Source organism: Cyanistes caeruleus, chromosome 20, assembly GCF_971803275.1.
Source record: "Cyanistes caeruleus chromosome 20, bCyaCae1.hap1.1, whole genome shotgun sequence".
NCBI lineage: Eukaryota > Metazoa > Chordata > Aves > Passeriformes > Paridae > Cyanistes > Cyanistes caeruleus.
The window spans coordinates 4,509,323-4,535,078 of NC_141720.1; the positions used below are offsets into that span (position 1 = coordinate 4,509,323).

At 59.9% G+C, this 25,756-nt stretch overlaps 3 protein-coding genes across 9 annotated transcripts; 1 reads left to right on the forward strand and 2 right to left on the reverse strand.

The window, feature by feature from the left end:
- Positions 1–1,382: 1,382 nt before the first annotated feature.
- Positions 1,383–13,088, forward strand: ENG (endoglin). 2 transcript variants are annotated; one of them, XM_023938120.2, is made up of 15 exons: positions 1,383–2,173; positions 5,998–6,155; positions 8,253–8,387; positions 8,976–9,138; positions 9,312–9,468; positions 9,639–9,768; positions 10,009–10,183; positions 10,267–10,409; positions 10,542–10,679; positions 10,977–11,021; positions 11,123–11,233; positions 11,325–11,570; positions 11,781–11,844; positions 11,934–12,035; positions 12,457–13,088. In XM_023938120.2, the coding sequence occupies exons 1-15, from the start codon at positions 2,116–2,118 to the stop codon at positions 12,573–12,575; spliced, it is 1,944 nt and encodes a 647-aa protein (XP_023793888.2). In that variant the 5' UTR covers positions 1,383–2,115; the 3' UTR covers positions 12,576–13,088. The 2 variants fall into 2 exon arrangements, with proteins under 2 accessions (XP_023793888.2, XP_023793887.2); XM_023938119.2 differs by having other exon boundaries at positions 1,872–2,173; positions 12,477–13,088.
- Positions 12,942–20,075, reverse strand: FPGS (folylpolyglutamate synthase). Of its 6 annotated transcripts, none has more exons than XM_023938123.2 (15): positions 18,469–20,075; positions 16,622–16,750; positions 16,463–16,516; positions 16,287–16,351; positions 16,095–16,209; positions 15,925–16,002; positions 15,588–15,649; positions 15,383–15,485; positions 15,223–15,300; positions 15,005–15,152; positions 14,828–14,926; positions 14,495–14,645; positions 14,320–14,395; positions 13,930–13,996; positions 12,942–13,835 (listed from the first exon to the last, which is right to left on the reverse strand). In XM_023938123.2, exons 1-15 carry the CDS (start codon positions 18,493–18,495, stop codon positions 13,408–13,410), a joined length of 1,680 nt encoding a protein of 559 aa, XP_023793891.1. In that variant the 5' UTR covers positions 18,496–20,075; the 3' UTR covers positions 12,942–13,407. The 6 variants fall into 6 exon arrangements, with proteins under 6 accessions (XP_023793891.1, XP_086714072.1, XP_086714075.1 ...); XM_086857946.1 differs by lacking the exon at positions 18,469–20,075 and adding an exon at positions 17,697–17,813; XM_086857949.1 differs by lacking the exon at positions 18,469–20,075 and adding an exon at positions 17,419–17,706.
- On the reverse strand, positions 19,437–25,685 carry CDK9 (cyclin dependent kinase 9). Its single transcript, XM_023938124.2, has 7 exons — positions 24,670–25,685; positions 24,043–24,124; positions 23,542–23,632; positions 21,566–21,732; positions 21,217–21,388; positions 20,986–21,134; positions 19,437–20,075 (listed from the first exon to the last, which is right to left on the reverse strand). The coding sequence occupies exons 1-7, from the start codon at positions 24,759–24,761 to the stop codon at positions 19,710–19,712; spliced, it is 1,119 nt and encodes a 372-aa protein (XP_023793892.1). The 5' UTR covers positions 24,762–25,685; the 3' UTR covers positions 19,437–19,709.
- Between the last annotated feature and the right edge of the window lie 71 nt (positions 25,686–25,756).

Below are 25,756 nucleotides of genomic sequence, written 5' to 3' on the forward strand. Positions count from 1 at the left end.
CACTCACTGCTCAGCCCTGACCCCAGGGGATAAGGAATGTGCTGGGGACCCCCAGATGAGCCCAGCCACCAGGCTGGGTGTCCTGGCTGTGGGACAGCACCTGGGTGGGGGCTTGTCCCCAGAAGACAGTTGCAGGTGGTGGTGTGGGGGACAGGGGATGTGGGGGTTCCCCAGCACCCACAGAACCACACAGGCACAGTGCCAGAGCAGAGGGCCTGCGGTGGAACTTGGGGACACGGTTTACCCAGCCACACAGAGGGCAGGAGGTAGCAGAGCTGCCACCCCAACAGGGCCCCCCACCACTTACTTTTGGACTACTGGGAGCTGGGCACGGAGCCAGGGAGCCGGGAGGGCAGGAGGGGCGGCAGCATTGGGGTCAGCCAAGGCCACGAGGCCAAGGAGTCAGAGTGGAGAAAGGAAGCCAGCAGGGAAAAAACAAAACTCCCCAAGACGAAAACCCAAACTCACCAGTCAGCCCGACGTCAGCCCCGTGCTCGGGGGGCCACGAGCCACCGGCAGAGCCTGGGGCACTGCGAGGAGGCAGGCGGGCAGGAAGGATGCAGCCATCCGGCCGGGGCTGGGACACTGCCAGGACAACGATCCAGGGCTGGGGCTGGCGAGTGCTTGCCCTGTGCTGGTGGAAACAAGGGGACAGAGGGGTCGTGTGGTTTGGGACACCATGGCCTAAAGCTGGGGAGTGGGGAGACCCATCTCTCTTGTGCCTCCAGCCCTTTGTGGGTGTGCTGTGGGTGTGCCTCAGTTTCCCCGGGTGGTGACTCGGGCACGGAGTGGGACAGGGACCCTGCCCTGCTTCCCAGTACAGCCCTGAGTGCTTGGTGTTGGGGTTTAAACGCTTTTCCTCTGTTTTGAAAGTGCAAGGCCATCCCATATGCTGCCAGGGGGGATGATGCTGGGCCAAATGGGGTGCAGGGGGCTGCACATGTGGCCACCCCGCAGCCACAGCCACCCTCCTTCTGTCACATTGTCTGCCACCATCCCTGTGTCCATCACCGAGGGTCTCTTGGTCGTTGTCCTGCGGTGTCACCGCGGGGAGAAGGGTGTGAGGGAGCCAGAGGATCCTGTGCCGGGTCCCGGTCCCCATCGCTGTCCCCATCCCCGGGTGAGCACCCGTCCCCGCGGTCCCCAGGAGATGGCAGTGCTCTGTCATGGGAGATGCTTGCCGCTCACCCCTGGTCACAGACATCTCCGGGGACATCCTGCTGGGGACAGGCGTCCCTGATTTCCCTGGCAACTTTCCCTTCTGTCCCCATGCCCCTGAACCACGAGACGAGATGAAAACCACCCCCGGGGACCTGCCGTCCCCCCAGCCTGAGGGTCGCAGTCCTACCGATAGCTCTCTGAAGGCTCTCACCTCGGCCAGCAGAGATGTGGAGGAAAGGGTAGGAGTGCAGAAGGGGGTCTCTGGTGCTCCTTCAGCACTGCTGACGTGTAACCCCCTTGCCTGTGACTCCCTCACCCTTCGTCCCAAGGGATCTCCTGACCCCAAGCCCACCTGCCAGGTAGGGGTGTCCAGGCAGCCCCATCTGTGGCCTGGCCAAGAGGACAGGCAAGGCTGGCAGTGGTGCTCGTGGGCTTCCACCAGCCCACCCCAGGGGGTGTCCAGGGCCGTGGGGCAGCCACCAGCCTGTGACCCTGCTAGGGTGCTGGCTGGGAGCAGTGGGGGCTGAATGTCGGCAGCAGCCCCTTCCCCATGGCCTGGGCAGCTCCCCATCCCCATCACTGGGGGTAGCTCGGGAATAATTTGGGTGGGTGGACCCCACTAGAACCCCCGTATCCAACCCCTCCACTCACTAGTGCCATCCCTGGGTGTCCCTGGGGGCACCTACCCTGGGTACCAGTGCCCTCCCCCTGCCCGGGGCGCTTCCAGTGCGTCCCCCGAAGGTGCAGCCCCGCACAGCGCTGTAGGGAAACTGAGGCACGGCTCCTCCGGGGGAGGGGGTTCCATCCTCTCCGCCCCCCGGCCCCTCCGGCCCGGCCCCAGCGCCGCCAGCGGCATTTCCTCCGCCGCGGACCGTCCTCCGAAGGGAGTCGGTTTCCTGCCGCTGCCGCCGCCCGCACTCGGCGCTGGCTCCCGGGGAGCGGCCGCAGGCGGATATGGGCCCCCGCTCCGTCCCGCTCCTGCCGCTGCTCCTGGCGCTGCTCGGCCGCCCGGGTGAGTGGGGACCGGGGGCACAGGGGACCGGACCCCGGGGATGAGACTCGCGGGACGGGACCCCCGGGACGGGACACTCACCCCGGCGGGACCCGCCGGTGACTCCGGATCGGTGGCCAAAGGGGACCCGGCTGTGCCCGCACGGGCAGTGATTGTCACCCCCGGGAACTCCCCGGGAGAGGAGGTTTTTGGGGAGCAGCCTCGATGTGGGAAGGGACAAACCCAGCCCGGTTCCCGGAACACACACAGCACAGCCCTGCCGCTCCCTGGGACCCCTGAAATCCCGGCTGCGTCACTGGGGCGTGCGAGATGCTGAAGCCCGGGCTGAGACCGTGGCCCACGGGGGTCTGGGTGGCTTTGGTGGCTTCCCGTCACCACGGAGTATGGAGGGGTTGACCGGGAGATGGGAACGAGAAATGGGAAAAAGCCGTTAAAGCCTCAAATGGGAGATGGGGGCTTAGATGCCTCCGGAGCTGTCAGAGCCACCCTGAGATCCCTGCAAAGCCACAGGGGGAACTTCAAGGAGGGACGCCAGTGCTGATGGAGCTGGGGGACAGGGAGCTGGGGGACTTGGGGACATAGCCTGCCGGCAGAGGGGAACTGGGACAGCAACAGCCAGCCGGAGAGGCTGGGGCCAGCAGCACTGAGTGTCCTGACTGGGTTGGTCCCTCCTGGTCATCTCGGGGGCCAGTGCTCATGGGTGGTGCTGAGGTGGCCCCACTGCCAGGCTTGACGCCCACTCTCTTATGTCACAACCCTGTCTGGTGGCTGTGCCAGACAGTCCCTGTCGGGTGAGGCTGTGCTGTGTGCAACCCTGTCCCCTATAGTGGTGCCATACAGTTTCCATCCTTGCAAATGTACAGTAAGTTCCATGTCTTGTGTAATTGTGAGGCTCGGTGCCCATCCTATAGCTGTGCCACAGTCCCTGCCCTATGGCAGTGCCGTGGTGTCCCTATCCTGTGCAGGTGTGCAGTAAGGTCTGTGTCCTCTGTAGCTTTCTTGTATAGTCCCCATCCTATAACTGTGCCATATGCTCCACATCCTACGTCGTTGTGCCACAGAGACCTTGTCCTCCCTGTCTATGAATTATAGTCCCTATACCACACAGCTGAGCCATCTGGTCCCCATCCTACACAGCTGTGCAATGTCACTTGTGTCCTATGTAGCAGTGCCATGTGTCCAGGACCTTTGTATTTGTCCCCAGCAGTCTCCACCCCATATGGCTGTGCCATACATGCCCTAACAGGGCTGTGCTATATGGGCTGAGTCCTACATAGCTGTGCCATATGGTCCCCACCCTGAGTGTCTGTTCCTAAGGTCCCTGTCCTGTTTATCTGTGCTGTATGATCCCCATCCCACGTATCTGTGGCACACAGTCCATGTGCTCTGTAGTGGAGCTATATGGTCCGTATTATATGTGTCTGTATGGTCCTTGTCCTGTGTCACTCTGCCATTTAAACAGATCATCTCCTCTGGCCATACCACCCCTAACCCACACAGCTGTGCTGTATGGGCATGACTGTGCCATGTAATTGTGCCATGTGGTCCCCATCCTGAGTATCTGTGCTATATGGTCCATGTCCTGCGTAGCTGTGACACATGGTCCTGCCTACCTGTGCTACTCATCACATCCTATCCAGCTGCTGCTTCTTCCTCACAGGAACTTCTGGGGCTGGGGTGCCCACAGTGGGCACAGAGCTATGGAACAGGGGTGCCCTTGGTGGGAGCAGTGCTGTGGGGCTGGGATGGCCATGGTGGGAACAGTGCTGTAGGATTGGGGTGTCCTTGGTGGGAGCAGTGCTGTGGGACTGGGGTGCCCTTGGTGGGAGCAGTGTCAGGGTGTCTCACAGACACAGCCAGCTTCCAGAGGTGGGGGACTTTGTGCCCCCTCGGCAGGGGCCAGCACTGGGGTGAGCATGGTGCTGGGTCACCCCTCCCATCTTTGAGGAGAGGCAGGAATGATGTGGCTTGTGTCAGGCCCAAAGCCTAGACCAATCCACCACATTATCCGACCCCCAATGCCACCTCAGCGTGGTCCAACAGCCAGAGGTGGCTCAGAGTATGACAATTCCCTCTCAGTGCAGGATCCATCCCCATTCCTGTCCTGGATCAGCTCATTACACAAGTGCCAAGGCAATGCTGCAGGATGCAAGGATTCCAAAGTGAAGCTGCCCATCCCATGGGCATCCTGCACTTCCAGAGCCAGCCTTGCCCTGCACCCCATACCCCAGCATTGTTCTCTGCCCAGGTCTTTCATCTACTCCCTAAACCCCAGGAATTTCCCCCCCTCAGCCCCTGACCCATGGGGGAGCCACAGCGGGACCATCCCTATTCCCTGATCTCAGCAGCACCAAAGCAAGGGAGAGCTCAGGTTGGAAAAACATAGAGTGGATTTTCTTTCTTTCTTCCTTTCAATTTTTTTTTCCCTTTCCTGGAGTACAAAAATAACAGTGCCCTTATCTGATCGCCCCGGTGGCCCAGCTGAGCCCCCTTATCTGATCCTGACATAATGCTGGAGCCCGCTGCCTTCCCCAGGGACAGACAGTGCCCGACTGGCACCGCTGCCCCGCATCCCCTCCTCTGGCATCCCTGCCCGGCCAGGGGCGAGCCCAGCCGCGGCCCCCAGCCCTGAGGATGCTGCCCGAGGAGCAGCCAGCGCTGCCCGTCCTCTGCCCAGCAGAGCCGTGCCCGGTGCCGTCAGGGCAGGAGTGGAAGGGAAGAGGGACACAGCCTGTGGCGCCCAGATAAGCGGCTGTTTATCTTCCTCCCGATGCTGCCGGCCGCGCGGCCGCCACGCTGGGGGGAGGAAGCGCCGGACAATAAGTGGGACCACGGCAGCGTCACCGGGGGTCTGTGCCGTGACCCCTCCACCACAGCCAGGCCACCCCAATGCTGAGATGCAGCCGTGCACTATGATGGCTTGGAACAACCGGCCTTTTGCCGGGTGCTGCGTCCCAAAAACTCCATGACCTGGAGCATCACATCCTCTAGCCCCAGTCGCGGTGGGGGTGGCTGGGTGCAGCTCCGGCCACCTCCTGGTGCATCGGCTGGAGCCACCAGGGATGGGAAAAGTTGCAGTGGGAAGGGATAGAGCTCAGTGGCCACTTCTAAAGGAAACACAGCATCCCAGGCACTGTGTCCCCATAGAAAGCCTCCGGCTGTGACCACGGGGGTCCGTCCTGCCCAGCTCCCTGGGAGGGAGCACCCGTGGATGCAGACGGTTCCTCGGGGCCAAGCTGAGGACAGCCCGGCCACAGCAGGGCTGCCTGAGGCAGAGGAAACTGTCGAGGCACGTGGGGATTTACAGGATCAGGCCTTCAAATGGCTGTTTGCGCTCAGGATTTCCCTTGGCAGCCGCCGGCCGGCCCCGCTCGCCGCGCGTCGCCGGGGGCTTTGGGATGGGGCAAAGCTCACGCCTCAGCGCCCGCGGAGGATGAGCTTTACAGCCATTTCCATACCTGCGCTTCCCACTTTCCTGCGGCGGGGGAAGGCGGGGGGGCTTCCGCCACCGCCCCAGCCTTCGGGGCGGCCGGGTGCGAGTTTTGGCACGCGGCGGTGGCCAGCAGGGACAGTGGATTTTTCCAGCCCGGATCCAGGGGTCATTAACGTGATTGCGGAGGGGGCTGGCGGTGGCAGACGGGCCCCGAGCGAACACGTAGCGGCTGTCCCGGGGGTGCTGTGCCGGCACTGGGGCCGGGCTGGGGGCTGAGGCTGAAGGGGCAGTGCCGGCGCTGGCGGAGACGTTCAGCCCCATCATGTCTCGCCGTGTCGTGTCACCCCACATCCGTGCGGCGGGGACTGACAGTCTCTTGTTTTCCGCCCAGACCCCGGGAGAGCCGAGGGCTGTGACCTGCAGCCGGTGGCAGCGGAGACACCCATCACCCTCTCCTATGCCACCAGCACGGTGCCACGGGGCTGCGTCAGCAACAGCTCCATGGACACTGCCCATGAAGTCCATGTCCTCAGCGTCAAGTGGTCCAAGGTGAGCAAAAAGGGGTCCCAGTACAGCCCTGCAGAACTTCTTGCACTGTCACTTCACGCTGTCACCACAGCACTGTCACCCTGCCACTGTCCTCAGCAGGCAGGGTGTCCCAGCTGTGAAAACCTTGCTCAAATTAAGGAGCAGTGAAAGGACCTGGATTAATCTCCATGGCACTTTGTGCAATCTTCTTCAAGCACTGCCTTGGGCATCTCTGCCCTTGATGGGAATGTAAAGACTTTAGAGGCAAATTCTTTAATAGCCCATGCTGCCAAGACAGATATTCCTGTGCTGGACACCTCAGGACGTTCCATTTCTCTGGGAAGGTGGCCTGGTTCTGCCTCAGGAGCTGGGCAGAGCCACGGGTACCCAGTGGTGACCACAATGGGGAGGGAGGGATGGAAAGTGGAAGCGAAGAAGGGATGGAAGGTAGAGTGGAGGAAAGGATGGAGGAAGAAATGGAAGGAGGTTGAAGGGAGGGATGGAGGAAGGAGTGGAGGGATGAAGGTGGCACATCATTCTAAGATGTCCAAACGAGAAGAAACTTGTTTGCCAGTTTGGCATGGCCGTGCCGAGGGGTGGTAACTGCACTGTGGGTGCTTTGGGGCAGGGTTGGAGCAGGGCAGTGCCAGGGCTGGCGCTGGCACTGGCTGGCACTCTTGGGTGGGTTTGCACCAGTGCACAGATTTGCGTGGCAGCTCTGCAGGACAGCCCGGCTTCCCTGGCGCTGGCTGGGGCCCAGCACCCGATTTTGGCCCAGCCCTGGGCCACCCGGCGCCACACTCCCCGCTCCCCGCCACCTCCCAGCTCTCCCAGTTCTGCTTTTGGAGCAGAGGGGGAGCGAGGCCACGAGGCGCTGGGGAGGGTCGGTTTTGCAAGGAACCCTCTTGCCTAGCCTGGTGTGACCTGGCCTTGGCATCCTGGATAAATGCCAGGGCCGGGGCTGCCCCGGGGTTGTCACCAGCGGCAACTGGGGACACGCACTGATGTCACGGCTGCGGCCCCGAGCCCCACGGAGCGCGGGGGAAGCTGGGCAGGGACACGGCTCCACTTATAGAAGAATTACTGGAAGCTGCTTTCTATAAGCAGATCCCCACGATGAAAAAAAAAAAAAAAAAAAAAAAAGAGAAGAAAAAGAAAAAAATAACCCGAAAGGCGGCGGCGGGGAGCGCCGAGGCTCCCGCCACTCGCGCAGCCAAACAATGGAGCGCCACAAAACACGCGGCAGGAAAAACAGCCGCCAGCTCCTCCCCGACACTCGGGACCACCCGGGGTCCCTGGCCACCCACGCTTGCCACGGGGCCACGGCCAGGCCAGGATGCCCACGGCCTCATCCCGCCAACCCTGTGCACGGCACTGGCAGCAGCCTCCACCCACCCGCTCCCCGGCTGGTTTTCCCTGCCCGCTGCCTGGTGCAGAACTTTGCGAGCCATTATTCAGGCAGCAGTTGCCAAACTTAGCGCCTGGAGTTTTGACTTCCCCATCCGGATTTCCGGCTAGAGGCGAGCAGGCAGCGCTAGCCACGAGGAATGGTGTGTGCCACCACTGTGCCCAGGCATCCCTGCACACCGGTGTGGAGACACCTGAGCCTGGAGCGGCTGCACAGTGCTGGGATGGGGCTGGGAAACCTTCCAGGGGGATGCTTCCCCCCGATGCCCAGGGTGGGGATTTTCCAGTAGTCTGTGGGAGATATCCCAGTACCTACATTGAGGATGCTCTGGTGCCCGGGGTGAGGATGCCCTGGCCCAGTTTAGGGATGCTCCAGTCCTCAGTGTGGGGACACTCTCGGACACAGTGCAGAGGTTACTTAGTCTCTAACTCAAGGATGCCCTGGTCCCTGAGAAGGGGGTGCCTAAACCCCACTATGGGGGGTGTCCTGGAACCAGTGTGGGGATATGGCTGGTCCCTTGCTTAGGGGAGCCAGGGGGTGTTTGTCCCATCGGTGTGGCATCCCTGCCCCTTAAACCCAGCCATGGCTGCCTCTTGCTCATCCTCAGGGCCAGCCTGAGGTCTCTCCACATCCCTCTGGCTCCAGGGGGCAGCCAGGAAAGTGACAGCAGCTGGTGGCCACAGTGGTGACACTCTCCTCTTCCCCCCCAGGCCTCTCCTGTCCCTCTGACGGTGACAGTCACTCCAGGAGCCGATGCCTGCAGACGGCCAGCAGTGCTCATCCTCCTCTGCACCCGCTGCTCTGCCACCATCACCTCCCCATGCTCAAACCTGATCATCCGCACCGTGAGTGCCACAGCCCCACAACCAGAGCAGTCCTGGGGGGCAGCAGGGCTCGGGCCACCCATGGGGATGTTTAAGGGGGTCACTGGTGGAGACTGGTCACCCCAATCACCAGATATGATGCTTGTGGTGCCCCAGGGAGGAGGGGACGCTCCTGACCATTGCTGGCGGCGCTGAGCTCCGGGCTGGCCGGGCGGGGAATGACGCACAGGGCTGGAAAAAGCTCCCATTTCCTCCGGCCGGCGGGAGGAAGGTCAGGGATGGGGTTTGGCTCCAGTGAGCTGAGCCGGGGTCGGGCGCTTTGTTAGCAAAATAAACCTCCTGCTTTGTTTGTGGCTAATAATAAAGTGGACTGAGCCCTCCGCATGCCGCCAGCCACTCTCGCTGCTCCCAGCCCATGGCCTGGAAAACCCCCATTCATCCCAAGCGGCCCCCAGCCCAGGCTCCAGGGACACTCACCTGTTTTAGGTTCACATTTGTATCCTGCACCCTGGGGGGGAAAGGTTTTCCTTGCTTTCCCCATGCCAGTCTGTGTAAGGGAGGGATGCTTCTTGCCCCTCACCTCGGCTTATGCTGTCACTTGTCCCTCAGGATGCCCACCTCAGCCCAGAGACCATCCGAGCTCCAAACCCTGAGCCACCCATGGTCTCCAGTGAGGGGAAGCTGCTGACCTGGGTTCTGGATACCTATGGGGGCATCACATCCTACAGCGAGCTGCAGGACCCCCGCAGGGTCCAGCTCCACCTGGGAGAAGGTGCGTGGGGCTGGGGGCTAGCACTGGGGGGCTGGAGCGGGCAGGAATGGCCTTTCTGTTCCAGAAGGCTGACAACCTCCTGGGGCAAAGTACCTTCCCCAGGGTGATGTCCCTGGCCCATCTCCCCACCCACTGAGCCCAGTTTGACTGTGATAACGCTGCCACCTACACAGATGCCCACAGCCCTCCAGAATGCACTCCCCAGGAGCACTTCAATGCCGTTCTGCACCTTGAGACTGAGGTCTTCTTCCACGGGGTGAAGGGCTGCTCACGCAGTGACACCCAGAGCACCAGGGCCGCTCACATCATCCATCTGCAGTCAGAGCCCAGGTACCACAGTGCCAGCAGTGGGACCCCAGGCGTGGGACAGGCAGTGGGATATGCTTGGAGATGCTTGGGAAGGTGTTGAGGTGTCTCCAAAGGCAGAGCCCCACATCCTGAGTTGGATGTGGGACTGGTTGTTATGGAATGCTAAGAAGGAGGATCTTGTGGTTTTGCAGCTCCCCCATCAGAGAGGTGAACCTGTCTCTGAGTTGTCCTGACAATTATGTTGGCAACCAGATCCTCATCCTGCAGAGCAAGGTCAACTTCACCTGGTCCCTCTTCTTGAAGTGCCACATCCAATTAATGGTATGCTGACAGGAATGTGTCTTCCCCACCACCCCCACCAAGGGGTCTGCCAGGTGCCCAGGAGATGCTGGTGTGATGGGGAGGGTGGCAGGAGGGCACCTGGAGACATTAGACATGGGCAAGTGGCAGCCCCCCTGCTGCAAGCCCTCATGACTGGGATGAACCCTGCCTTGTGCACCTCCAGCTGTCCCTGTCTCCACTTAGCCCCTCTATGCTTCCCCCCTTTCCTCCTCACTGCAGGTCTCTGGGAGTTACAAGATGGTGTCCTTATTCCCAATGCTGTTCCCTGGGGAGCTGCTGCCTGACACGGAGCAGGACCTCATCGCTAAAGCCTTTGAGAAGAACTACAGTGTCATTGCCTCCTACTCCGCCATCCCTGCTAGCACCCACATCAGCCTGGAGATTCAGGGGCACGGTGAGGCCCTCAGGGCCCCAGGGCTGGGTGGGATGGGGGTTTCCACCACTCCCACTCAGCCCCACCATCTCCCTGTCCTGCAGAGGTGGTTGAGATGCCTGTGACGACCATCCCCGTTGTCAACACACAGCCCCCAGACTTGCCCCACCAGGTGCTGCTCACGCTCAAGCCCTGGAAGTGCACAGATGAAACCATGGAGATCGTCATCATCAGGTCCTACCTGGAGGTGAGAAGGGTGGACAGAGGTGCCAATGTCCACCAAAATCACTCAGAAGTTGCATTTTCCTCTGGGAGCTCAGGGTGGGTGGCACGGGGCTGCCCCCAGTCCATGGGTGACTACAGTGTGCTTTCTTCCCAGCCCATCAAGGATGTGGTGAACATCACCCTGAGGGACATCAGCTGCCAGGCAGAGAAAAATGCCACCCACTTCATGTTGAAAAGCCCCCTCAACCACTGCGGCACCTCACTGGAGGGCAGGGGCTATGCCAACAATGAGGTGAGAGGGGGGCTGGCTAGGGGTGTTGTCTCCAGCCCCACTGATGGCCCATGAGTGCTTCAGTGATTGCCACTGGGGCTTCTCCACCAGGACCTCCTTGCTTTTGCATGTCTGGAAACATCATACTGCAGCCCAGGGCTGAGATGGAGGGGGAGTGTGTGTGGGACAATCCACCCATCCCATCCCATCCCATCCCATCCCATCCCATCCCATCCCATCCCATCCCATCCCATCCCATCCCTCCCTAGACTCCAGCAGTGGAGACCATTTGACTGACCCAACCTTCCTGCCTTGCAGCTCATCCTCAGCCTGGCCAAGGACGCAGTGCTCCGGAGTGTGCGGGTAAGAGCCAGGTTTCCCAGCATGTCCAGGGCTGGGAGAAGGTGCAAATGTCAGGTCAGCTGGGTGCTGGGTGCCCACTTAGTGCTGCCCCCCTCTTGCAGGTGGGCTTCCAGTGCGAGATCCCACGGGAGCTCTTCCTGCGCCTTTTCCCTACCGCTGCCTTTGAGGCACCACAGACAGAGCTGGAGATCAACAAGGAGGCCTTTGTGCAGGTACTGCCGCTGTCCCAGTGTCCGGGCTGGGGCAGTCCAGCCATCCCTGGGCCTGTGACCCTGATGGAGTGCCCCATCCCCACCCCTGCAGGCGTCCATGCGGTGGATGGATCACCCAGCTGACCTGCAGCTGAAGGAGTGCTGGCTGGTGGCCTCAGGGCGGGAGCCGGTGCTGCTGGTGCAGGGTGGGGTGGCTCGTGGGGCAGGGGTGGTCGTGCTGGAGGGCCCCCCCAGCAGCCACGGGAGGAAGATCTGGCGTTTCAGCTTCACCTACACCATTCCTGAGGGGGGACACATGCCCTTCTCTGCCATCCTCAAGTGCAAGGCCGGCTTGCAGGTCAGTGTAACCCTCTCCCCACCCTGTGATGGGCACCCTGCTGGTCCCCATCGGCAGCAGCCGCCCGATGGGTTTGTCCCACACTGCTGGGTGACGGAGCCCATCCAGGAACAGCATTCCCTGGTCTGCAAAGAGCCTGGGGACCCTCACCTCTGTCACCCTGCAGGGGTGCACATTTTCCCCCTCTCACCCCAACCTCCACCTCCACAGAATGACACCATCTTTGAGAAGGTCCTGGAGGTGACAGTAAAGGATGCCTGGAGGCCGCTCAACTGTGAGTTCAGGGCAAGGGAGGTGGTCAGGATGGGATTGGGAAAGGGACCCTCCCAGTGTGGCAGTGCTGACAGCCTCATCCTCCCACAGACCGTGGGCTGGGGCTGCCCGCTGTCCTGGGCATCACCTTCGGCGCCTTCCTCATCGGGGCACTCCTCACTGCTGGGCTCTGGTACATCTACTCGCACACCCGTGAGTATCCACCACCCCTGGGGACACCCATGGTGGGATGGGGAGGTCACATGCGTGTCCCTTACTGGGTTGCCCATTTTTCCCTCCTGGCCAAAGTCCTCAGGTGAGCCAGAGACGAGGCTGCTCCATTGCATCTGTACAGTCCTGGCACTGCTATAGGGGAATAACCCTGCTCCAGGTGTCTACAGCTCCTCGGGGTCCCTCCTACCTGTCTGGGGCCCTCTGCCATCTGCCCTCCCTGCCGCTCCTGGTGCCCCATGCTCATCTCCATCCCAGGGGCTCAGGGGCCAGCTGGGGAGTGATCCATGAGGGTTTGTGCATGCGGGCTGGAAGGTCCCAGGGGACTGAGCCAAGGCCACCACTGTTCCCCCTGAGTCTGGTTTCCCCTTGGTGTTCCCCCGTGGTGGGCGGTGTGAGCCAGGTCCCATCTCCAAACTGCAGCCGGTTTCCAGCACGGCGCCAGCCTCGGAGAGCAGCAGCACCAACCACAGCATCGGCAGCACCCAGAGCACCCCCTGCTCCACCAGCAGCATGGCCTGACGCCCCCGGGCCGCCCCGAGCCCGCACAGCCCCTGGCCAACGGACTTGGGGACCCACCCCAGTGCCATTAAGCTGATATTTTGCCCCAAATCTCAGGCCGAGCCCAGAGGGGGCCTCCATTACTCATTCAGTGAATGCTTTGGCCCCCCGAGGGCAGCCCACACCGGGGGGGGGGCACCCTGCAACCCCCCTGGGGTCCCCCGCTGCAGTGGAGAGGCAGAAAGAGCAGCTATTGCCAAAACCTCCCACAAGGCTCCCCATCAAATGGGGGGGGAAGAAGAAGTGGGTGCCCCCTGGACATGCCCCAGCACTTGGGGTGACCCCCGTGCCCCTCCTGCATCCCCCCAAGAAGGCAGCAGGCACCAGTGGGAGCAGCAAGAGGTTTATTTGCGGAGGATGGTGCAAGGCTGCTGCCCTCCCACAGGACGATGGGCAGAACCCACCACTCCCCCCAGCTCCCTGTCCAAGTTACAAACTCTTATCAATAATAATAAAAACTTTCCCTATGTTAAATTAGTTGCGCCCTGATGCTGAGCCTTGACGCAGCTTGAGGCTCCCACCTATCAGGCATTGGGACCTCATCACAGCCTGGGGCAGCCCCCCAAACCCTGGGGGCCCCCCTGGTCAGTCTCACTAGGGAGGGGATGGAGACCAGGAGCATCCCCCCATGGACAGTGTCCCGGGAAGGGCACAGGCAAAAGGCACTGGGGTGAAAACAGCCAAGCCAGGATGGGGTGAGGAGGGTCCCACATCCCCCTCCAGATGCCTCCAAGCATCACTGGGGGCAAAACTGTTGCTTCAAGTAAACAGAGGTGCAAAGCCCTGTCCTCTGCTACTGGGACAGTGCTGGGACGAGCAGCCTGAGAGCCCCCCCCACCAAGTGCAGGCTGCCGGTCACCAGGACACGGACAGCGGCCGCCTCCCGCAGCAGCACGGCCCCACTGCTGGCTGCGGGGTGGGGGTGAGCCCCCGAGGCTGCAGGGGCTGCCAGATGGGGGTCCCGGCCCTGTGCTACCCACCTCAGTGCCTGGGCCAGGCATGGGAACACCAGGGCTGGGGAATTGAGGGGTCGTGGGGCTGGGGGCACCAGGAGCAGGGAGCCTCGGGTGGGGGCTGGCTGCAGCAGCCCCCCCACGCGCAGGGGAGATGGGAGCCAGGGGTCCTGCCCCACTTTCTCCTCCAGGAGCCTTGTCCATGTCCGCTGGTTCTCCAGGCAGCGGGTCAGGGCATTCTCCAGTGTCACGTTGAAGTTTTGCTGATCTGGGAGGGATGGGGACAACTCTGGGATTGCAGAGGGAGCTGGGGAGGGATCAGGATGAGGAACTGGGGGAGACCCCGTCTTCCCCACACTCACCCGCATTGCTGGCCACCGACACCTCTGTGAAGTTGGGGCAGAAGACAGCGTAGTCAAAGTGACAGGGCTGCAGAGACAGGAGCAATCAGCACCGTGGGAACCCTCAGGACCCACCCATGGGATTCCCACTGGGGCCAGTCCCTCACCAGCGGGGTTACAGGGGATGGGGCAGGGGATGATCCAAGTCCCTTCCCCACACCCAGGACTGTGAGACCCCTGCAGGGGCAGTTGAGGTAGGATACACTCCGGGATAGCAGGATGGGCAGACAGACAGACAGACAGGGTGCCAGCTCCACCTCGTGGCTCCCTCCACCCACAGCAAAGCAGGTCCCAGGACTGGCAGAGAACCCAGGCATCTGGGCACCCCACCCAGTGCTCCCCAAACCTCACCACCAGCAGCTTGAGCAGCGCTGCCGTGTCCCGGTCGCCTGTGGCATTGAAGAGCAGCACACGCACCTCAGAACCACTGCAGGGAGAAAGGGCAGGTGGCCCATGCCCCCAGGGGACCTCCAGCACCACCACCACACCCCCACAATGTGTGCCCCCCTTTGCATCCTCTCCTTACTCATGGGGCTTTTCCTGGTTGAGGGCGGCCTGGCGGAACCAGCGGACACAGGCCTGGATGCTGCTGGTGGTGTGAGCTCCATCCAGGTACCACGTCACAGGGCCGTGGGAGAGCACCTGAGTCCGGCCCAGCCACTCTGTGTCCCGCAGGCCTGGGGGAACACAGGGCATGGCTGGGACCCGCACACCCTCCCCATCACCGCTACCCCCGTGGGAATCCAGTGTGGGGCAGACCATGCCCTCCAGCACACATGGCACTGGCTGGGGTCCAGCATGGCCCTGCTAAGCCCTGTGAAACAGTGAGGGCAGGGGTGCTGGCACAGCCACACTGCACCTTGGATCATGGCATCGGTCAGTCGGAAGGCAGGCGCCAGCGGTACCGGCCTCCCCAGCAGCTCGGTGCTTGGCGGCATCTCCTTCAGCTCCCCAAGACCTAGGCAGGACAGGCATCCCACTGAGACCTCAGGGGCCCTGGTGGGCTCTGGCCCCCTGTCCTGTCCCCCTGCCTTACCCTGGCAGCCACGGCGCTGCAGCCACGTCCGTGCCAGCTGTAAGGCCAGGGCAGCGTTGGAGCGCTGGTGGGCACCTGCCAGCCCCAGCTCCAGTGCCTGGCAGCCCTCCTCGAATTCATCCAGCTCCGGGCACAGGTAGAGGGGACACTGCAGGGAGAGGAGGCTGAGCCCCCTGCCATGGGGTACCCCCCATCCACACCCCCACCAGGCAACTCACCTTCCGCTCCCGGGCTCGCTCCCTCAGCACCTCCAGTGGCCGCTCTGGCTGTGCCACGGTGAACGCCGGCACACCGGGCTGGGAAGGATGGGGGTGCTTAGCGACATGGGGGAACACACCCCAAAAATGTAACAGGAGAGAGAAGACCAGGTCTCCCTACCTTAAAAATGCCCCCCTTCTGCCAGGCAATCTTCTCCATGGTGTCCCCCAGGATGCTGGTGTGGTCGATGCCCAGGGAGGAGACCCCACACACCACCGGCGCCCTGGGGATGCAGCATGGCAGTGTCCCTGCTGTTCCCCCCTCCACTGTGGGGACATCAGGCCCTGGCAGCCCTGGAGACAGGCTGAGCCCTGCCAGCTCCTACCTGATGATGTTGGTGCAGTCATAGGTGCCGCCAATGCCAACTTCCACCACTGCCAGGTCCACCTGGGGACACAGGGACACTGGAGCCATCAGAGCCACCAGTAGCATAGGTCCCCATGGATTCAGAGATGTGGATGGAGACAGGTCCCTGCCACCAGCCCTTCCAAACCCACACCTGAGCACACCCCCTACTTGTGACGGGATCATCCACCTGGCACAGCATCCCATTTACAGCCATGACAGCCTGATCCACACAAATTCCACCCCCAAGTATTCTCTCTCTGATGTCCCCACCAACCTGACATTTCTGTCACAAGCTGGAGGCCACCACCACTGACCTTCTCCTGCAGGAAGACATGGAAAGCCATGATGGTGAGGAAGCGGAAATATGCCGGCATGCTGGCGTGCTCTGGGTCCTGCCAGGCAGAGCAGGGTGAGGGTGAGAACATGACCCTGGGAGTGGGGGACCCAAGGGAAGAAGCACCCCCACAAGCCCTGCTGGCCCCACCTTGGTCTCCTCCAGGCGGTTGTAGACCAGCCAGAAGTACTTGTTGAAGAGGTCCTTGCTGATGGGCTGCCCATTGATGCGGATGCGCTCACGTACCTGCACGAGGTGAGGGGAGCTGGGGGCACAGAGCAGGGGGAAGAGTCAAGCACTGCTCCACTGGCCCTTCAAAACCCTCCTGACCCTCCTGCCCACCTGTAAAAGCCTGTCTTCAGCCCGTAGCTGCGGAGGATGCATTCAGTGAAGGCACATGCTGAGCCCTGAGGAGACAGCTGTGTTAAACCCCCTGTTCCAGAGCAGCAGCAAACAGAGCCACAGAAACCAGCAGTCCCCACTCCCTGATCCCCCACAGCACCTCCCGCCCGCCTCACCTTGCCCTTCGTCCCCGTGACGTGGATGATGTTCAGTCGATCCAGGTCCTCGACCTGTAAGAGTTCAACCACCCTGTGAGACCCCCATGGCAGCCAGTGCCAAGCATGGTGGCACTGCTAACAGGACAGAGGGAACAGGGACGGGGACCGGCCCTTCACCTTCAGTCCACTCCTCTCCAAAAAGCCCTGCATGGCTTCCAGCTGGGCCTGGGGGTCACCGCGTTCCCGCTTCACCTGCTCCAGGTAGCTGGCATTGGTCTGCAGGGTGTTGAGCATCCGGATTGCATCCTGGAAAGATGCCCAGGGTAGTCGGGACAGTGCCCATGACAGCAGCCTTGTGGCTGTGCCACAGTCCCAGGGGCCAGTCTACCCAGAGCCCGCTGCACCTGACCCACCCCTTCGGGCTCGGTCCCCTCGGCGGTGCCATTAGTCACCCACGCCGGCAGCATCTCTGCCATGGTGCCGCGGGGACGTGCGGGCAGCGCCAGATCCTGTCACGGGGACAGGCTACTTATGGGCAGGGGTTACCCGCCCCTCCCCAGGTGCCCCTTGGCCCCGCGGTGGCACGGGACAGCCCAGCACCGGCACCAGCGCTGCCCAGTGGGACAAGGTCGCCGCCGGAGGGAGCGGGCAGAGCTCCAGCGCCCGTCCTGCCCGTGTTTAATGAGCGGCGCTAATGAAGCAACACCTGCACGGCACACTGAGACAAGAGGTCACTATTGTCACCGAGCCCCCCGAACCCACGCCAAGGGGACGTGAGCCTGGTGACGCAGGGGGAACCTGGCACAGCCCCAACCTATGTCCCCAGTGTGGGGACACTCCACCCAGGCAGCTGGACCCTGTCCCGCCAGACAGTGGCACTGGCACCGACAGCGCTTCCAGCTCTGCAGAGCGACACCGCTCCCGCCTGCCCGAGGGGGGCTCCACGCCGGGGACCGCCATCACCCCCACGGCACCTGGAGCAGCCGCGTGCGGCCGGGACACGCCGTGGCTACTGGAGCGGCTGCCGCTGCAGGCCGGGCTCACCCGCTGCTGCCACGGGGCGCGGCGCTTTGCGGGATGACCCGACCAAAAAGCGGGGACACGTGGCGCGCGGCAGCCGGCACCGAGCGGGGCTGCGGGAGGCGGCAGAGGAGGGTCGGGAGGGGAGGTGCGTCTGCCGCCCCGCGCGGAACCGGAGCCCCATCGCTGTCGCGGCCCCGTGCCCCGCCCGGTGCGCGGCCCCGCGCGGTACCTGGTAGTCCATGGCGGGGGCGCGCGCGGGGCGCGTGCCGAAGCGGCGCCCCCCGGCCCGCAGCGCCCCGCGCAGCGCGCGCAGCCCCCGCGCCACCATCCCCGCCGCGCGCGCCGCCCCGCGCTAACCGCGCGCGCCGCCGAGGGAAAGGGGCGGGGCCATCCCCGCCACCCCCCCCCCCCGAAGCCGCCGCCGCCATCTTTGCGACTGGCAGCGCGCGCCACGTCGCACGAGGAAGGCGGGAGCGCCATCTTTGTGAGGGGCAGCGAGGCGGCCGCCCCCCTGCCCATCCGGTGCCGGCAGCCCCGCTCGGGACGAAGCATCGGGCACAATCTCTCGAGGCCGCTCAGTCTATCAGCACAGGGCCCTACAGCCCCCACCGCCTGAGCTGGGGCACAGGGACCCCCAGACCTCCGCAGCCTCTCCCGGTGGCAGCGGAGCCGCCGGGCTGCCCGGAGCTCTGCTCGTTCTCATGGACGGCAGCGCTGATTGCGCTGAGCCCCCCCAGCTCCCCAGGAACAGCACGGGGCTCTCAGGCTGCCCGAACCCGAACTGAAGGCTGGTGCTGTCGTGCAAGCTCCAACTGCAGCCTCCGTGTAGGCAGCACAGCCACAGGAGGTTCACACCAGCCATTCGGAACAGGACCATGTTTATCCACACAAGTGGATACAAGTCAGCTGGCTTATTGCTCATAACTGGCTATTTTTCAAAAGAAACCAAATCCCCCCCTCCAAACAGACACTGTTTTAGAGCCCCAAACCAAGACAGTTACCTTGTACATGTCTTTTACAGAGCCCATTTCTTATCCTGAGAATAGCTCCGCTCACCACCACTTCCTCATCAGACTTTACACTACCTATGACCTGGCTTTTGTCAGTAATTGTTAACAGACAAGTTACCAAGTGTCAAATGCTATCACCAGCTGCACATGTTGAATCCTGGGATCCTGGCATCCATGGGGCACAGGGAGAAGATATCTGGCTACAGCTGATAGCCATGGGCAACTGCAGAGAGCAACTGTGGAGGACCACTTGCTCTCCATGAATTGATCCTGCCAAGTTCTGGCATAAGGTGTGCACAGGTGATCCCAGAGTGCCAGGCTAGTCACTGTACCCAAAAGAGGCGGTGGTCTTGTTCTAGTCTCTCAGGCAAACAGCCCCAGGAGAGAGCAGGGGACACACGAGTGTCCCCCTGTTCCCAGCATGGTGTAACCAGCCCTGCCACACTATCCTGAAATCCCTGCAGACAGCAGGAGGTCAGGTCTCACCTCAGGAGCAGGGCAGTGCTTACTTGCAGAAGGTTGCACCAGCCTGCACCTGGTGTATCCAATATGACTTCCAGTCATGGTTTGCAAATGAAGGAAGCATGGATGCCATGTGCTGTCACAATTCCCATTGTAAATCATGGCTACATGGATCATCCAGCTCTGCAACCCACCTCTCTGGTTTGCCCAATAAGCCCTTTTTTAGGCTAGATCCCAGTCTCCAGGGAGAGCTAGTCATGCTGTCTAGGGTGACTGCCTTGCCCAAGACACATTTGATGACTCAGAAACACCTGCCTTGTTCTACATCAACACTTCCATGCTCAGAGAGTATTCCATGCAGGAGCTATGACAAGACCAAGAGAGCTGAGACATCTCCAAGCAAGTTTGGTCCAGGGCATCTACTCCCAGTCCTTCCAGTCCCCACACCATTTGCCAAGAGCCCCAGCATGGATGGAGAAGCCTTTTCCATCACCAGATCCATAACAATTGATTTGCAAGTTTAATGTAACCAAGACAGACTTTTGGGGAGCAAAAGGAGGTTCTGAGACAGGAAACTGCAGGGAAACAATGTTGAGCTCACAGGTATCACCTCCCCAAGTCACGCAGCTCTGTGGTGGCCGAGGAGATGGCCAAGCTCTGTTAACACCATCAGTCAATCCACTTTGAAAAAAGTTCTTTCCTAGACAAAAAGACCTCGCCAGGACATCTCTGCTTAATGTGGGGAAGCCCAGCCAGGACCCCGCCGGATGTCAAAACACTCTGTCAAATTCAGTCTGGTTGGTGGCAGCTGGGTTCCTGCCTTGGTTCGCCGGCTGCTGGGGCATGTGCCCACCCCTCCTGCGTGGTGGGGCCAGGTACTCAAACATGGACTGGTTATGGGTGGACAGCATGTTCTTGAGGTCTGAGGGCATGGGGTCCGACCAGAAGAAGTCGTGGTTCAGGGCATCGTCGCTGTCAATGCGCTGGGCGGGATCCAGCACCAGCAGCTTGTCGATGAGGTCGAGTGCGTAGGGGTCTTTGACATAGGCCTTGAGGCGATCCTTCACCTTCCGCTTCTGCCCCTTGGGGAGATCCAGCTTCTCATACAGCTCGTATTTATCCACGTTTGGCCAAACCTGGCAAGAGGCAGGAAAAGGGGTTGGCGAGAAACAGTTATGGAAAGGACAAGGCGTTTTTGATTCAAACACCCTCGGCAAACCAAAATAACAATTCTATTTTATAATCTCCAAGCTGGCAAACATTGTTCTCACAGCAACAAAGAGGCACTAAAGGCTGCACTAATGCCTGGAGACATGTAGACAAGTCAGGACAGTCTTCCTGGTGTGGAAACAATGCTCAAGGATTTTTGGTTTCCCTGTGAAAGAACTACTAGAGAGCACAGTTCAGGCCAGCTACCACATCCAGAAAGATAAAGTGACCAAACTGATTGCTAAATAATCACCTGGATGGGACAGCTTTTATCCTTAGAAAGCAAAGCCTGCTGCAATCACCAGCACTTATCTCAATCTGTGAGAGGCCACAGCAGGTAGCTACATGCCAAAGAAAGTGCCTTCAGTGTATTTACATAATGACTGTGACAGCAAGATGAGGACTCTGCAGCTGCCAGCACAACATCTCACAGATCTCAGTCCGGGCTGAGATCCCTCAGCTTGCTCCCCACAAGAGGGCAGGACGAGCTGCTGATAAAGGAGGAGCTGAGAAGGGGCCGGGTGCTCACACCAGAGCTGAGCTGATGCCGCAAATCACAAGACAGAATTCAAGAAGCTTTTCAAGGTGACCAATGCAAAACACCCGAGTATAAAAACCGCCATTTTTCTTCAAGCAGAAATTGAGAGTGTTTGTCTAAGAGACAACCCCAAAACACAAGCTAGAAGATTCTCCAGCCTCCCTGCCAGCAGCAGGCACACTCTACTGCTGGGAGCGCACAGCAGCCAACACACAGGGCAGGGAAGAGGCCTGAGTGCCTGGTCCCAGGCTCTGCCCACACTCATGCTCTCCACAGCACATCCCCACTCTGGCCCTCACCTCTGGCGTGATGGATCCACAGAGCTGGCTGATGAGGGTGAGCTGGTGCTGCTCTGTGTTCCCCTGCATGATGGGGCTGCGGGTCCACATCTCTGCCATGATGCAGCCTGCGCCCCAGAGATCAATGGGGGGGCCGTAGTCACGCTCCCCTAAACGGAGATGCCGAGTTAGTCTCCCAGAGGGCCCAGAAAGGCCAAGAAGCCGGCAGAGCCCACCTAGGGCTCCTCCTACCTAGGAGCAGCTCTGGGGGCCGATACCACAGGGTCACCACACGGTTGGTGTAGCGGTTTGGCTGGCTGTTCTTAGCCAGGCTGAAAGCTCGAGCCAGCCCAAAGTCCGCCAGTTTCAGGACTCCATCCCGCGTTATCAGGACATTCGCTGCTTTCATGTCTCGGTGCAAGATCTGTACAAGGACAAACATTGAAGAGTTAAGTGAATAAAGTGCCCCCCTCGTCTGCTTGAGGCCAGCACGATGCTCAGGCTACAGAGGTGGGAAACAAGGATTTCCCTCCAGCTTGTTCTAAGACACCTGCTCCTTGGAAAGCCACCCTCTGAGCACAGCAGGAGTCTGTCCTGTTACCTTGTTCCTGTGGATGTAGTAAAGTCCATTCAGGAGCATCTGCATAACTTTCTTGATCTCTGACAGTGTGAACTTGACGTGGGCATTGCTAAGAAGGCCAGCCAGGTCATGCTCACAGAAGTCAAACACAAGGTAGATGCTGCCCTTGCACCGGTTGTAGGGAGAGGCTGCAGGAGAGGCACAGAGGGGCTGTCAGAGAGGGACCCTTCACCAGGTCACAGCTCCTCTTACCTCCCACCACCCTGCAGCTCATACAACACCCTCTACACAGAATCTCAGGGCACAGGAACACAGAGAACAAGGCAGCCTGTAGGCCCTCAAGTTCCTTTTTAAAGAAGAACTGAGCAAACCCAGCAACACAAGAACAGGAGATGAGGTTTGGTACAGTGAATGTCATCAGACAGGCAAGGAAAGGGCAGGACAACCTTTGAAAGCTTCACTTCATGCTGCTCTGGGCACATAATGGCTGTGGGGTTTCCTCCCTGCAAGCTGTGGCTGCCAGCCAAGCACCAACAGTAGAGGAGGCACCCACAGACAGCCCCACAAAAAATGCAGAAACATAGAAAATCTGTCTAATCTCACATTAAAAAGTGAGATTTCCTGCAACCTCAAACAGGATCTGTGAGAATGGACTGATCTTGATCAAAGCGATATAAAATTCCACCTGTAATTTGAAGTCAATGACTACAGACTTTAAGTGAAGCAATCGATTTCAATCTTGTTCCTAGAGCACCCACACAAAACGTTATTAAAACGAAAGACTGATTTTCATCAGTTGGAATCAGCAAAATCTGCTGATCAGCATCTCCAACCAGAAAAGCTTAGCCCCCACAGAAGCACGCTGCTCTTCTCCCCAGCCAGTAGGGTGCCTGCTACACTGGTTTGCAGTTCCTCACACAGACACAGCCCCAAACACACCTTTCCAACATAAAAAGAGAAAAGCCTCACGTTTGAGAACAGTAAATTTCTACATTACAGTAAAGTCAGGTCAAGGTAGATTTGGATGAAAACTGGAATACAAACAAAACAAAAGCAAAAAGGGACCAAATGACATGTCTACAAAAATATTTACTTTTGGTATGCCAGACACCCAATCGTTACAGCTCTTCTAATCACACAGTGAATTAAAAATTAACTTGTCATTGGTGTTTTTACTCCTACCTGTTCAGACAGTAATCTACACACACCTGAGTACTGGAGTAACTTGAATTTCCCACTCCTAGGCCAGACATTTCTACCCGTTCAATGACTGGACTTTTTAAAAAACACCAGATACTAGTCAGTTTGTTTTTATTCCACTGACATGACTGGCTAGGGAAGGGCAGGCTGTAACATCAGCTGTCACTTTCTGAAGTATTTTTCCAGTACAAATCTAAACAAGAGCATGATACATAAACTCTAGCAAATGTTTCACTGGAGACAGAGCCAGGCCAGGTGTGCTGAGCCTGCGAAGCAGTGGGGGCATGTGGCATCAGGTGGGAGTGTGGAGGTGGAAAAGCAGCTCAGAACAGCCCATGTGAAGTCCCAACCCTCCCAGCATGAGCAGTTACATCACCCACAGAAAGAGATGCTGAGTGAGCCTCAGCTGGAGCTGTGTCATCACCTCAGAACTGCCAGAAACCATCAAAGCCAACTGAGAGAGGCAGCTCCAGGCTGAGGAGCCCCTGCTCCAAAGCCTCTCCAGTGCTGGTTCATTTAAAGCCACTCAGAAGGGAGTTTCCCAGCATAGGCAGCATTCACTGCTATGGCACAGGCATATCCTGGAAGGACTGCAACAGCTTTTTCCAGCCGAGCTTCAGCAACATCCTGACTCATTTAGAAACTCATTTCCAACACAAGTGACCTGTCACCCATGCCACAGGCAGGAACAGAGGCCTGTGCTCAGCTAGACCACCCCACTCCCTGCACTAGACACCAGTCTGCTCAGCAGGGCTCAGAAAAGCCCTCATTAACACAAGGGAGAGCCTGTAAAGTACCTTTGGTCCTGCAGATTTCTATGAGGTTCACCACATTCTCATGTTTGAGCAGCTGGAGGATTTTAATCTCTCGCAAGGCTGTGATGGGGAACTGGAAAAGAGAAAAAGAGAATGGAGATCGGAGGTGCAGGAGACCAGGCCATCTCTGCCTAGAGAACAGAAGAGGTGTGACCATGCAGCTTGGCAGGTCCCACCCTCCTCTCCTCACCTTCTACATTCACACCAGAACATGTGACAGCCCAGCCTGAGCTGCAGAGCAGCCTCTCTGGCCGCTGCCTTTGCTGTTTGAGCTGTGAACTCTCTCCCCAGCCCCTGAGCATGTGCTTCATACATCACCCAGTTCTTCCACAAACACAGCCAGTGTGGAGTCCTGTGCTGGGGGTCCCAGAAGAGAAGAAACACATGGGAAGTGCCACCTCCCAGCAGCCATCTCGTGCAGCCCAGTCCCCTCGCTGCTGCCATGTGCCTTTGCAGCCCAATTCAGCCATGCCTCACACTCACCCCTTCCTTCTCATTTTCCATCAACACCTTCTTCAGTGCTACTTTCTTGCCTGTCTGGCGATGTTTGGCTTTGAAAACTTCCCTTTAAAAAAACAGGAAAAAACCCATGAGAACCACAAGGAGAAAGCAGCCAGGAAGGTGCTCCTGACAAGGAACAAGCCCAAACACTAAAGCACCATGCAGAGAACTCTGTGCTGAGCCAAAATAGCAATATTCCCCCTGGACCAAAGGCCCTCAGGACTCACTGAACCAACAGAACGCCCAGAGCTCTTGCAGCCTTACAAGGATCTTCAGTAATGTAGCACATTTTGAGAAAAAAAATGGTACGTTTGGAGCCAAGTTGCACATTTGGACCCAAGTTACAAGTCCCCACCCTAACTATTTTCAAGGTTAACTCTGCTCTCCCAAGCTGGGACAGAGCGAGATCTCAGGTTGGGAAAAAGAGGGTCCGGGAGCCAGATAGGTTCTTTGAAGCCAGAGGGGTGACCGGAGAAAGAACACGCGAGCAAGGAGCACCCGAGGCTGGTGCCGATGGGCCGCGGGGCTGGGCCCCGGCTGCAGGCCTGAGGCCGGGGAAGGCCGGAGCCGGGCCGTGCCAGGGAGGGCCGAGGCCGGCGCGTCACTCACCCGAAGGTGCCCTGCCCGATCTTGGCCAGTTTCTCGTACTTGGAGACCTCATCGCAGAAGGGGCACTCGACCATGTCGTACTGCTTGGCCATGGCGGCCGCGCCGTTGCCACAGCACCGCGTCCCGCCCGTTCCGCCACGTGACCGAGGGGTTCGTGTCACGTGACCCTAGCCGCCGCGCGGGCCCTTGTGGGCATTGTAGTCCTTGCGGGGCCACCGCCATGTTGTGCCTCCTCCATGTGGCCTGGGAGCACCGAGCGGTCCCCTTTGCCGGTGGCCCTAAAGCGCGTTGCCCTGTGCCCCTTGTGTGCTTAAACACGTCAGGAGTTAAACAAAACTTATGCTCCTGCAGCCGTGGCTGTGACAGAGGCACAGGCAGGAGGACTTCTGTGTCTGGTTCAGGGGACCCTGAGTTCCTCCCCCAGCCATGGCTGTGTTCAGGTGCAGAACAAAGCACTCGATCTCAGGCTGTTCGAAACTGGTCCCCAAGGTGGAGAGCACGGGGAGCCAAGGACTGAGCTGTGGCAGATCTGGCTGCCAGCATCCTGGTCGTGGGAACCACCAGCTCCCTGGCCCCTGCTGAGTCCAGGCCACCTTGTCCTGCATGGAGACACTCTTATGGAGAACGTCAGTGTCCCCAGAACAAGGGAATGGCTGCTGGGGAGTGCTCCTGCTCGCAGTGATGCCATCCAGCTCTCGCCCCACAGGAGCTGAGCACCAGATGTGCATGGCAGAGTCCTGTCTGCAGGGCTGGAGCCTCATCCACACAGCTGGCAACCTCATCCATAGGGCTGTCACACTCCTCTAGAGCTGGCACCTTCTTCCATAGGGCTGCCACCTTCTTTTAGGGCTGGCACCTTCCTCTAGAGCTGGCACACAGAGGTTTTTGGTTGTCCGCATCTGGCAGAAATCCCCAAACTGGGGTGCAGAGGTGACCCTTGAGCAGCCAGGCAGGTGCAAGCAGCCACGGGGACTGCAGGAGCTGTGGGGACAGCCTGAGGGCGGGCAGGGACAGCAACAGGGCCGGGAGTAGATGACAACGCTGGGGAGGAAACGCTGAGCGAGCGATGAGTGACTGCAGGGTGGCT

Coding starts and splice junctions, on each gene's coding strand:
- FPGS (XM_086857945.1), bottom strand. CDS start 17,795: ATGGTGGCGCGGGGGCTGCGCGCGCTGCGCGGGGCGCTGCGGGCCGGG. Junction 16,210..16,286: donor CTGAAGACAGGCTTTTACAG/GTGGGCAGGAGG, acceptor CTGTGCCCCCAG/CTCCCCTCACCTCGTGCAGG. Junction 14,646..14,827: donor GACCGATGCCATGATCCAAG/GTGCAGTGTGGC, acceptor GTGTTCCCCCAG/GCCTGCGGGACACAGAGTGG.
- ENG (XM_023938119.2), top strand. CDS start 2,116: ATGGGCCCCCGCTCCGTCCCGCTCCTGCCGCTGCTCCTGGCGCTGCTC. Junction 10,680..10,976: donor GGGGCTATGCCAACAATGAG/GTGAGAGGGGGG, acceptor CCTGCCTTGCAG/CTCATCCTCAGCCTGGCCAA. Junction 12,036..12,476: donor GTACATCTACTCGCACACCC/GTGAGTATCCAC, acceptor TCCAAACTGCAG/CCGGTTTCCAGCACGGCGCC.
- CDK9 (XM_023938124.2), bottom strand. CDS start 24,761: ATGGCCAAGCAGTACGACATGGTCGAGTGCCCCTTCTGCGATGAGGTC. Junction 23,633..24,042: donor TGGAAAATGAGAAGGAAGGG/GTGAGTGTGAGG, acceptor TCTCTTTTCCAG/TTCCCCATCACAGCCTTGCG. Junction 20,076..20,985: donor GTGGATCCATCACGCCAGAG/GTGAGGGCCAGA, acceptor GCCTCTTGCCAG/GTTTGGCCAAACGTGGATAA.